We start from the raw sequence: 12,865 nt of genomic DNA, 5'->3' as shown, positions 1-12,865 counted from the left end.
CTGAGTTAACATTTGATCAACAGAAAGAATTGTTAGCATTACAGATGGAATTTCAGATGCAAGAGCGTGAATTTCAGACGCGAGAGCAGACGCGAGAGCGTGAGTTTCAGGCACAAGAGCGTGCGAGGGACAGGGAATTGGAGTTGGATAAATTGGCTCATGAACGGGAGCGCCTTAGGTTGATTACTGAGGGAAAGTTATCTGACGGTGGAGGTGGCGATTCGAGTAATTCTAAGAGGGATAATATGTCTGTCATGGTTAGACTGTTGCCAAAGTTTAATGAAAAAGATCCTGATGTATTCTTTTCACTGTTTGAGAGTGTTGCCGACGATAGGGACTGGTCTACTTCAGACCGCACCGCATTACTACAGAGTGTGCTTATTGGCCGAGCTCAGGAAGCTTATATTGCTCTTAATGGTAGAGAGAGGAAAGATTATGATACAGTTAAGGCCGCTATCCTTAGGGCTTATGAACTTGTTCCTGAAGCTTACAGACAGCGGTTTAGACAATGGAAGAAACATGACAAACAAACTCATGTTGAGGTTGTAAGAGAACTAACCAGCCATTTCAATCGTTGGTGCGTGGCGGTAGAGGTGAATACTCTGGAGGATCTGGCAAATTTGATTATTCTGGAACAGTTTAAAACCATTGTCCCTGATCGCATTGCCACTTACGTTAACGAACACAAGGTGAAAACAGCAGGTCAAGCCGCGGTGTTGGCAGATGAATTTGTACTGACTAATAAGAGTCAGTTTGGTGAACATCGTTTTCGTAGCGAGGGGAGCCGTAGACAAAATCCGACCGTGACTGACCTATTGGTAAATCGTACACAATTCCCTAACGAAGGTCCTGGTTATTCTGTCCCCTTTTCAAGGTCGGAGCATGGCAGTCAGAGTAGAGTAGATCCTAACTCGACATGCAATTATTGCCTTGAGAAGGGTCACTGGAAACAGGAGTGTCCTGTCCTAAAAGGAAAGAAAACCTACAGTGGGAAGGGGGGCTCTGTTAGACCGTTGGCTCTTGCAGTGCATGCTTGTGGGGCAGGAGTAAGAGTGTCTGGGGTTGCCGAGGGGTCTCCCTTTAAACCAGGGGTGATGGCATCCTCAGTATCCAGCCCACCTGCGGCTACTGAGTTGGCGGGGGCATTACAGGGCTCTGCCTCCATACAGATTAGCGAGGAGGATCCTGATTTTGGTCCGTTTATTACTACAGGTTTCGTTTCTCTGGTGGGTAGCCCACAGAAAGTGCCTGTCCAGATACTTCGTGATACGGGGGCTTCAGAATCGTTTATATTGGAATCGGTTTTAACATTCTCTCAGGAGTCAAGTGTGGGGACCAGCGTTTTGATTAGAGGGATGGGGATGCAGACTTTGTCTGTCCCCTTGCATGAAATTGAGCTTTACTCTGATCTGGTCCAGGGGGTAGTAACTATTGGTGTTCGACCCTCTCTGCCTGTGGTGGGTGTGGCCGTCATCTTGGGAAATAACCTGGCTGGAGGAAGAGTGTGGAGTGATGTGCCCCCACCTCTGGTAGTTAGTTCTGGGTTTACACGACCAACAGGACCCGACCTTAGTGTGAAGGAGTTTCCTGAGGTTTTTACTGCCTGCGCCATGACTCGTGCTATGAGTTGCATGGACCCTAAAATTGAAGATGGTAAAGAGTCTGATAAGTTCACTCCTGACAATTCTGTTTTTCAGTTACCAGATCTGCCGCCGTCTTTGTCTCGGAGTGAGTTGATTTTAGCCCAACAGGAGGATCCTGAGCTGAAGCTGCTGCTCAGTGGGATTCAGCCTAAGGATGAGCTGGAGAGCTCTGCAAGTGGTTATTTTCTCTTGGAGGATGTGTTGGTTCGTAAATGGCTTCCTCATAATGATTGTTCTGTGAGTGACCCAGTTTTTCAAGTTGTGGTACCTACTAAGTTTAGGAATGTGGTGTTGGAGACAGCACATGATGACGTGGCTGGGCATATGGGGGTTAAGAAGACTTGTGATAGAGTACTACGGTATTTCTTTTGGCCTCGGTTGAAGAGGGATGTTTCTAAGTTTATTAAGACCTGTCATACCTGTCAACTGATGGGAAAACCTAATCAGACTATTAAACCTGTGCCTCTTTATCCTATTCCAGCTGTGAGTGAACCATTTGAGCACCTCATCATCGATTGTGTTGGACCACTTCCTCCTTCTAAGTCTGGGTGTATTTATCTATTAACGGTAATGTGTCAAACCACTCGCTATCCGTCTGCGTACCCTCTTCGTACGATTACGACAAGATCAATAGTAAAGGCACTGACTCAGTTCATATCCATTTTCGGTATTCCTCGGGTCATACAGAGTGACCAAGGGACAAACTTTACATCGAAAATGTTTGCTGAAGTTTTGCGTCACTTACGCGTTAAGCACAACACCGCCAGCGCGTATCATGCTCAGAGTCAGGGGGCCCTAGAGAGGTTTCATCAAACACTGAAGTCATTGTTGCGCTCTTATTGCATGGAGCTTAAGAGGGATTGGGAGGAGGGACTGCCTTGGCTCATGTTGGCAGCACGGGAGGTGGTGCAGGAGAGTACAGGGTTTAGTCCAAGTGATTTGGTGTTTGGGCACAAGGTGAGGGGCCCGCTGGCAGTGCTACAAGATGGTCTTAAGACCGCTGATCCACCTACCAACCTGATAGATTATGTGCATGGTTTTCACCTGAGGTTACATCTGGCGGGAAAAATGGCGAGTGAGTATTTGACTGTGGCACAAAGTAAAATGAAAAGACTGTTTGATCGCCGTACTGAACCACGAGTGTTCTGTCCTGGAGACCAAGTGTTGGCGTTATTGCCTATACCTGGTTCACCATTCCAGGCGAAATTTACGGGTCCCTACTCTGTTGTAAGACAGGTGTCCGAACAGAATTATTTGATCGATACTCCTAACCGTAGAAAGTCTACACAACTTTGTCACATAAATGTATTAAAATGTTATTATTCTCGTTCACCTAGGGCCGGAGAAGATGCGGTCTTGGAGGTGAAGCCGGTTGTGTTGTCCACAGTGAATGGGGTGTCTCCATCTCCATCCACTCCTGTGGTGGCAGCAGGGTGGGAGGAGGATGTGAGTGGGCCTGGAGTTTGGTTATGGTTTGGTTATGGTTTGGTTATGGTTTGGTTACTGTTTGGGTTCTGTTTGGCACTGGTTTGGGCTCTGCAGCACTTTGATGTTATGTGGGAGGGGGGTCCCATCCAGTGGTCGTTTGTTAAGATCATAACCCCCTGACCTTTTTGCATTCTTTGCAGAGTCCGAGCCAGCGCCTTTCCAGGTGAATCAATGCTGCCGGTCTAAAACTCTTGTCTCTAATCTCTCTTTCTCTTGCTCCTCCCTCCTTAAATAGAGCTTTTCCAGGTACCAGGAATTGCTGGAGGGTGGGCAGGTTGTAGGGGAGGTTGGGATTTGACGTTTAGGCTGTGTGGCAGAGATCACCGTTTTTTGTTGCCATAAACTATTGTTATTATTGGTATTATTTGTAATCTGGGAAACAAATTAGCAGAGACCTTTTTAGTAGGCCTCTGTTTTAAGGGGGGGAATGTGACGATCCACACTGGTACCACCAGTGGGCGCCAATTATCTGTTGTCTTGTTGACCCTCTCTCTTGGTTCCTGATGGGCACAGGTGAAGGTGATCATCCTGATTGTCCCAGGAACTTTAAGAGGGGGTCAAATTGATGGACTCGGTCTCTTCCTTGTCGACCAGCAGCCATTTTTGGGTTGTTGTTACTATTTACGTTATCATTATTTCAATTCAATATTATATACTTTAATAAATCTCCTATTATTGTTATCCATGTGTCGTCTCCCTTTTTGTCACCTTGTCCTGAGCCAGGCAAGCGTAACAGTATGAATAGAGCAGATTAATGTCTGAATAGAGCAGATTAATGTGTGAATAGAGCAGATTAATGTGTGAATAGAGCAGATTAATGTGTGAATAGAGCAGATTAATGTCTGAATAGAGCAGATTAATGTCTGAATAGAGCAGATTAATGTATGAATAGAGCAGATTAATGTCTGAATAGAGCAGATTAATGTCTGAATAGAGCAGATTAATGTCTGAATAGAGCAGATTAATGTCTGAATAGAGCAGATTAATGTATGAATAGAGCAGATTAATGTCTGAATAGAGCAGATTAATGTATGAATAGAGCAGATTAATGTCTGAATAGAGCAGATTAATGTATGAATAGAGCAGATTAATGTTTGTCCATCAACGTCGAATTCTGACGTCTGCCGTGTGAGACCAGGCTGATTAGAGTTAGTAGATTTGTGACAGCCCCCCAGTGTGTCTGAATTGGAGTCCTAGTATACTGTACTTCCAAATGGTTTAGCATGGGGGGTTCAGTACTAGATTTGGGCCGAGGTCCAATAGTGTCCTACCTACAAAAGGTTTTGTACATATAATCATTTTGTTCATATAATAATGTTGTACACATAGTAATCCACAGTATGATTATGTATTTGTGTATGTTGTTTAAAAAAAAAACAATAAAAAAAAAAACTAACAGTATAATTATGTATTTGTGTATGTTGTTTAAAAAAAAAAAAAAAAAAAAAAAAAAAACTCATGCAGTACTACATAACGACACCTGGGGTCGCTTGACACAACGGCAGGCGGGGAATATACGGAAGCGGGGAACATAGAACCCTTTTTCGGAAGCGGGGAACATAGAACCCTTTTTCGGAAGTTTTCGGAAGAGGGGAACATAGAACCCTTTTTTTTTTTTTTTCTAAGAAACGGGGGAACATAGGACCCGGGGAACATAGGACCCGGGGAACATAGGGATGACCCCCTCTGAAGCTATGGTTCTAGGGACAAATAAAGTTGTCTTCCCCCCCTCTGACTCACATGCGGCAACACGTGTCTCTGCGTGACTGAGGCTGCATTTACACCGCAGGTCGAAGTGACAATTCCGTTTTTTTGTTCACGTTTTTCCTCATGTAGCACAGATTGGATATGTAACATGTAGGTGTAAGCAGTAAAAAAGCACATTGAATCTGATATTCTCATATCCGATTTAGGCCTCATTCTCAAGCCGGCCTCAATCAGGTACGAATCGGATGTGTCATTTAGACTGCGGTCTAAGCAGGCAGGTCACATACTGTATAACGCTCAATTCAGATTTGCACGCCATTGAAAATACGACGGTCTTCGCATTTTGATGACGTTAGACGTGAGTTTCACTCTTTCTTCTCCGCTTTAAAATGTGCACAATATTTTGCAGACCTCTAAACATACTTCGGAAAGCAATGGCTTTATATTATAATATATATAAAAGGGATTATAATTTCTGTCTCGTTTGAGTCCATTGCAAGTCCCGGCTGTCTGTTTACTTTCGTTTTCGATGTACGCATGCGGGTCGTTACAAATGTTACGAGTGTAAGCACAGGTATCAGATGTGGGTCATTTGAAAAAGTAGGTGTAAGCAGGCGTTCAAAAAAATCGTTTAAAGGCACCAAATCGTAACTAGGCATTACGACCTGCGGTGTAAATGCAGCCTGAGCTACTCTTCCTCCCTGGGAAAGTTTGCCCTCCAAAACTTCTCCATCATAGTTGAGAACTCTACTGTAACCTCCTCCCAGACAGCCAAGAACCTGGGAGTGATCCTGGATAGCCCACCTATCCGGTACGAAGAACATCGCAGCAACAGCACGCTCCTGGAGATTCTTCCTCTACAACGTCAGAAAGATACGTCCATTCCTCACCAGAGAAGCAGCTCAACTCTTGATCCAGTCACTGGTCATCTCCCACCTTGACTACTGCAACGTACTCATTCTCATGTTACCCCCCTCCTTCGCACCTTTCACTGGCTCCCGATAGCAGCTCGCATCAGATTCAAGACCCTGGTGCTTGCCTACCGTGCAGCAAAAGGGACAGCCCCTGCCTACCTGCAAGCAATGGTCACCCCCCAAACTTCAGCCCGTTCACTCCGCTCCTCCACCTCTGCTGGCTGACCGGCCCCACCACCTCTACGCCAACACGGCAGTCACGCTGCCCGGTCACGTCTTTTTACTACACTGGCTCCCCGCTGGTGGAATGAGCTTCCCAGCCATGGCTGTCAGAACTGCAGTCACTCCCCATCTTCCGTCGGAGACTTTTCTCCTGAGACATCTACTACCCCCTTGTACTGTTTCTCCAGTGTCTATTAAGAAAAAAAAGAAAAAAACATTCTTCTTCTAGCATGACGACTGCCAATGGCCTCTGGCCTGAGCTAGATTACTTTTCCTGCTATGACTGGTGGATTGATGATTCACTTACTTAGTCGTATATATTGATTATTATATTGATTGTAAGTCACTTTGGAATACGGCGTCTGCTAAATGCCAAACATTTAAATGTAAATGAATTGGTGAGAGGCAACTCTGGAAAGAAGGGAGGCTCTCCACGCTTAGCATCAATGCCACATCTCAACGCTACGCTTTCGGTCACAAGACAGTCATCCGCCCGCTATATGGAATGAAGAGAATGTTTTTCCGATGAGATAATTTAACGAGACATTTCGCATTGATCTCAATTCATTCCAATGTGTTACAATTAGCCCGTCCTCCCATTTCTACCTCCACTAGCCTCCCATGAACAGATATCACTCTGTTCTGTATGGGCTTTTCCCCACCTCCCAATGTTGCTGACTTCACTTTTTAATTAGAGTTTCCTTTAACAGGTTCTCATCTGACTCACACACACATACACACACACACACACACACACACACACACACACACACACACAGTTTCCCCAGCTGGGATGTGGAATCCCTGTGAGAATGATGTGCATCCAAGACAGGTTCCATTCAGAGAAGGAAGACGGAGAGGGGGAAGACAGAACACACACACACACACACGCACACACACACACACGCACACACACACACACACACACCATGTGACTTGATAACTCATGCGTTGGAGGAATCAGATGCTCTGAACACACATTCTGGACTCAGCAACACAATGAACACACACTCTGAGAGTGAATACCAACAGAAGAATATTGCAGTGGATTTTGGCAAATTGTTTTGGGCCGCTACCCACACATTTAGCTGTGTTGCTCATTCCACGAATCCATGATCCTTACAAGTTGTACCTCGTTGTAAAGGTGACTAATCAGGCTTTCCAACTACATAAAATACAATACCAATTAGTATTATTAAAGGGGAGGAATAATCGACCGAAATAACGTTTCCAAACTTTGGTTTTCGTCTGGTTTTCTGCCAGCAATTCCCAAACCTTAGACCAAAAGTCAGACACAAGGGGCCAATACCAAAACTGATGTTCTGTTGCTTCGGTTTCCTCATTACAAAATCTGCATAGTGGTGATTGTTCAATGCCCCATATGGTGAGCATTCTTTTGGTAAAAAAAAAAAAAAAGCATAGTGATGAGTCGGTTGTAGGTTTATATATTGATTCATAAACCTCCTCTAAACCTCCTCTAAACCTCCTCTAACCTCTAAATTCACCTCCTCTACACAGCAGTCGGGCTGCCCGATCACGTCTCTTCACAACACTGGCTCCCCGCTGGTGGAATGAGCTCCCCACGGCCGTCAGAACGGCAGAGTCACTACCCATCTTCCGTCGTAGACTGAAGACCCATCTCTTCAGGTTACATCTTAACTGCTCCTCCTGAGACATCTTCTGACCCTCACCACTACGTCTCCTAAAGACACCCGCTTTCCCCTCTACTGTGTCCCTAAGAACTTCTACTGCCCCCCTTGTACTGTTTCTCAGTTTCTCCAGTAAAAAAAAAAAAAAAAAAAAAAAAAACTTTTAATAGAAGGCGATAATAGGGAGAAGGTTTTTCCTTCTATCAGTGGCCCCGGGCCCGAGCTAGAGTACTCTTCCTGCAACGAATAGTGGACTGCTGATTCACATGCTTAGTATTCAAATGTATTGATTGTAAGTCGCTTTGGAATAAGGCGTCTGCTAAATGCCAAAAATGTAAATGTAAATAAACCAGATGCCATGGGAGATGCCATGGGTCAAATATCTGTTCGCGGTATTCATGTATCCTTTTCAGCCATTTTGTGAAGAGTGCAGTTCACTTGGTTGTAGTTTTGGATTGAGCATACATTATTCCTTTAAAAGTTGTTTGTGTCATAAAGTTTCCATCATTCATAATGTCATTATATATATGATGAACATTATTCTGTTTTGATTTTTTCTTTTTTATAAACATTGTTTTTCTTCTTCTTCTATAAGTATATTTGAATTCAACAAGATGATTTGCTGTAATAGCTGTAGCAGAACACTAGTTCACAGACTTTCCCATTCGCCAAAATCTTGTCTCCCACCCCACTCTCTCTCTCTCCCTCTCTCTCTCTCTCTCTCTCTCTCTCTCTCTCTCTCCCTCTCCCTCTCCCTCTCCCTCTCCCTCTCCCTCTCCCTCTCTCTCTCTCTCTCTCTCTCTCTCTCTCTCTCTCTCTCAATGTGACACAATGTGGCCCTTTCAGACACTGTGATGTGTGTGTGTGTGTGTGTGTTTTTTTGTATAGTGTGTATAGTCCAGGAGTGTGTGTTGTTTTTATGTCTCCAGAATCTTTCTGAATTGTTTTGATTGGGTTCGCATGCCTGATCATGCATGTGAGGTCCTCCGGATGTCATATAGCTGTGTGTGTGGGTGTGTGTGTGTGTGTGTGTGTGTGTGTGCACCGTGTAAATGTCATAATAATGGTCTCTGGCCCTTTAAAGACACTGGCAGCCTGTGATTGAAGGGACGGTGTGTGTTTGCATGAGTCAGCCGGTCGGCGTGTGTGTGTGTGTGTGTGTGTGTGTGTGTGTGTGTGTCTGAGCGAGAGGAGACAGTGCTAGCAGCAGCACAAGACTATTGCTCCACACACAGTTGGACTACTCTCTCTCTCTCTCTCTCTCTCTCTCTCTCTCTCTGAGGATACTGTACAGTGAGGACACTTTGGGAGGGTGTATGAGGACTCAGAGCACCCCTCCTTGGGCTCTGACGGAGCTCGGCTGAGTGAGCGTTTTGTGTGTGTGTGTGTGTGTGTGTGTGTGTGGGTTCACCATGCTGCGTGTGTTTATCCTGTGTGCTGAGAAGCTCTTCAACCAAGACCAGGACATCAGCGATGCCTACTGCCGAGTCACCTATGAAGGTAGGAGCGGGGAGGGGGTGTGTGTGTATGTGCGTGAGCGTGCGTGTGTGTGTGTGCAGAGACTAGGAGTGGACACATGGTGTCTGTTACAGTAGAGGGCTCACTGGGAAAGGAAAATGTGGCTGTAGAAGAGTTCATAGAAGCTACCAGCATTCTCTCTCTCTCTCTTTCCAGCAGCTGAGGTTATTATTGGAAAGGCGCTGCAAGTCATCAGCTTGGCCTCCAGTGTTTTTTTGGGGCGTGGCATCAGGGTGGAGGAGAGGGGTTTGGTACAGGAAGAGAAATGAGATGAGAGATGAGAGAGAGGTGTGTGTGTGTGTGCGTGCATGTGTGTGCATGCATGCCTGTGTGTGTGCGTGCGTGTCTGTGTGTGTGCGCGTGCATGCCTGTGTGTGTGTGTTCAGCTCAACGTGGCTTTGTTTATAGCCATCGCTACCGCTCCGTCAGCAAGGTTAGCACTGTGGGTCACCTCCCCCCTCTCTCCCCCCCTACCCCCCCCCCACCCCCCCACCCCTCCCTCCCCTTCCCTCAGTACTCCGACAGCCTAAGGAACAAAGCATCCACACTCTTCAGCTCTGAAACAACAGTTGGCAAGATCGACAGTAACACTCAACTCTATAACTAAACACTGTAGCATTTAACACAGTGGTGGACAGCTCTGAGCAACGCATCCAGGTATTTTGCCAGCGCGTCGTGTGCCCCCGCCCTTTTGCCCCCACGCCATTTTGGGTGTAAAATAATATTATATTCCAGAATCTTTGATGTGATTTACAGTAAATGTGACCTAAGCACCATACACATTACTGTAAGTTGTATGCAGTTGTTCATATGAGCTCAAACTGAAGAGAGAGCAGGACTGATGAACTGATATTAGCTACACACACACACACACACACACAGACTACACATCCCCGAAGAAAAGGAATTGAGACAAATGCAGCAAACCAGGGTCACCAACTCTCAGGGTAGCCTCTAGGGGTGGGCATCGACGATCGATAATTGATCGATAAGGATCTTGGTCGATCACAAAATAAAACATTTGGTCGATCACAAAAAAAAAAAAAAAAAAAAAATCACCTTCAGACTCATGACCTCACCTTCAGACTCATGACCTCACCTTCAGACTCACGACCTCACCTTCAGACTCATGACCTCACCTTCAGACTCGTGACCTCACCTTCAGACTCATGACCTCACCTTCAGACTCACGACCTCACCTTCAGACTCATGACCTCACCTTCAGACTCGTGACCTCACCTTCAGACTCTTGACCTCACCTTCAGACTCATGACCTCACCTTCAGACTCACGACCTCACCTTCAGACTCACGACCTCACCTTCAGACTCACGCTCCCCAAACAATTCTCTCGCCAAAACACTGCAACAGAGATGAATAGACGAATGGATTATGGTCAAAGTCTTTCTGGAATAGTCATGGTTAAACTAAGCAAACGACTGGCACAGAGCTTCTCAAAGTCCGACCCAATACGGACCCAGTCCATACCTTGTGTTACGAATACAATACATTATGAAGTGTAACCCACCCCTCCCAACCCACCATTGGCCCATTGGTCTTGCTACTGCTAGAACAGAGAGACCAACCCCTGAAACCTCACAACCAGATAGGGATTTAATATATATGTTATAAAACAAATTACTGTTTGTTGATCTCTGTATTTGTTTGAGCAGAGCACAGAGATTACACAATGTGTCCCAAAGGGGATAAGACAACAGTGCATAGTGCACAGGGTGGGGTAGAGGGCAGTGTGTGTGTGTGTGTGTGGTGTGGTGTGGTGTGGTGTGGTGTGGTGTGGTGTGGTGTGGTGTGGTGTGGTGTGGTGTGGTGTGGTGTGGTGTGGTGTGGTGTGGTGTGGTGTGGTGTGGTGTGGTGTGGTGTGGTGTGGTGTGTGGGTGGATGGGTGTGTGTGGGTGTGTGTGTGTGTGTGTGTGTGGTGTGTGGTGTGGTGTGTGTGTGGTGTGGTGTGTGTGTCATCCTAATAAAGCACCCACTGTATTTGTTCCAATAATTAAAACATTAGCATTTACTGGCACATGAGCACACACACCGTCGCCATAGTAACTCAAGATAAAGAGACATGTCAAGGACTGAAATATCTGCTAGAGCTCAGTGATCTCATATACGACCAAGAGTATCGTTGTTGTGATGATCTCTCCCTCTGAATGAGGAGAGGCAGCTTAGGCTCTGCATGTCCAGCCCCTCTAGTCCAGTCTCCCCCTACACTACATAGACAAAAGTAAGTGGCCACAATTATGGTCTGGGCCTGTTTTACATGGTTTATGCTACAGTTTACAATGAGATTACCAGCTCAGTGGCCTTGCGGTTAGAGTGTCCGCCCTGAGATTGGGAGGTCGTGAGTTCGATCCCCGGCCGAGTCGAGTACCAAAGACTATAGAAATGGTACCCGATGCCTCCCTGCTTGGCACTCAGCATTAAGGGTTGGTTAACCCTGTGACATGACAGCGTCATGTGTGTACTTGTACATCAAGTCACCTCACGCTACGGAAACAGGAGATAGGATCCTGCCCTATGGGCCGTTAGGCTCAAGAACCATCGGTTCTCAAGGTTACTTACTTACAATGAGATTCTAGAGGATAGTATGCTTCCAACTCTGTGGCCACAGTTTAGGGAAGGCCCTTTCCTGTTTCAGCATGACAATGCCCCCATGTACAAAGCGAGGTCCATAATGACATGGTTTGCCGAGTTTGATACAGAACTACAGTAAATAGAAGTATGAGATTAAACATTCAAACACGGCCCTGGAATATTTACACTGTATATTCAACTTCACTGCAACATAGGATAGTGTTTTGGCGTGAGACTTAGGCTGCGTTCGGAAATTCGCTCTGAGAATGCTGGAGCACACACTGGGTTCAACGTCATAAAGGGACCAATTCATTTGATTGTAGATATTGAATAAAAATAGGGAATAAACACAATAGAAATAAGGAATAAATAGAGTGGACACAACAGTATGATACATACTAAAAGAGAAACACAGCTACGCATATTAAGTATTGAAGTATTGTTAAACAATCTTAGTCAGTGTGAGGTCAGAATGAGTGCTCTATAGTGCATGAACACAGTGCTCTTCAGTCCAGATTAGCCTTCAGCATGGCTAATTGTAAACAATCACATGTTGATTATCCAACTGAAGAAATTGTCTGCTGGTCAATATTGTGTGTGTGTGTGTGCGTGCATGCATGTGCGTCCGCGAGTGTGTGTGTGTGTGTGTGTGTGTGTGTGTGTGTGTGTGTATGTGTGTGTGTCTCCTTTTATGGCAATAGGTGGCGCTCCTTGACTGACTAAGTAACAGGTCAGCTGGTCAAGAGTGTGTGTGTGTTGTGTGTTTGCGTCACACAACTACCCCTCTCCCTGTCTCTAGTGGGGAAAGCCCCATATTTCACTGCATCTAGACGTGTGTGAAGGGGGGGGATGAGTGTGTTTACATAGGCCTAGGCAGGGGGGAGTAAGGTGTGTGTGTGTGTGAGAGAGAGAGACAGAGGGGGAAACAAGAAGAAAGAGGGACTGTGCAAAAAAGAGAGAGAGAGAGATTGAGACTGACAGAGGTGCCGATGGATAAGGGAAGGACGCAGAGTGGAGAAGAGAGGGATAGCATTGGGTAGGGACAGAGAAACCGAAAGATAGAGAGGGAGAAAGAGCGAGGGAGAGAGCAGGAAATGTTGGGATTTCCTCTGGATATACGGGGTGGTGTCACTGAAG

At 45.8% G+C, this 12,865-nt stretch overlaps 1 protein-coding gene across 1 annotated transcript in view; it reads left to right on the top strand.

Moving 5' to 3' along the window:
- Positions 1–9,035: 9,035 nt before the first annotated feature.
- The window catches only part of dysf (dysferlin, limb girdle muscular dystrophy 2B (autosomal recessive)), a gene marked incomplete at its 5' end in the record, with an annotated part of 98,375 nt that continues 94,545 nt past the window's right edge, over positions 9,036–12,865 (top strand). The window contains one exon of the mRNA XM_080544073.1: positions 9,036–9,123. Within this exon, the coding sequence (XP_080400199.1) occupies positions 9,036–9,123 (88 nt within the window). The remainder of the gene's footprint in view (positions 9,124–12,865) is intronic.

This window comes from Nansenia antarctica (genome assembly GCF_963989245.1).
Source record: "Nansenia antarctica genome assembly, chromosome: 13".
NCBI classification, from domain to species: domain Eukaryota; kingdom Metazoa; phylum Chordata; class Actinopteri; order Argentiniformes; family Microstomatidae; genus Nansenia; species Nansenia antarctica.
This window is presented reverse-complemented; position numbering and strand designations above follow the sequence as displayed.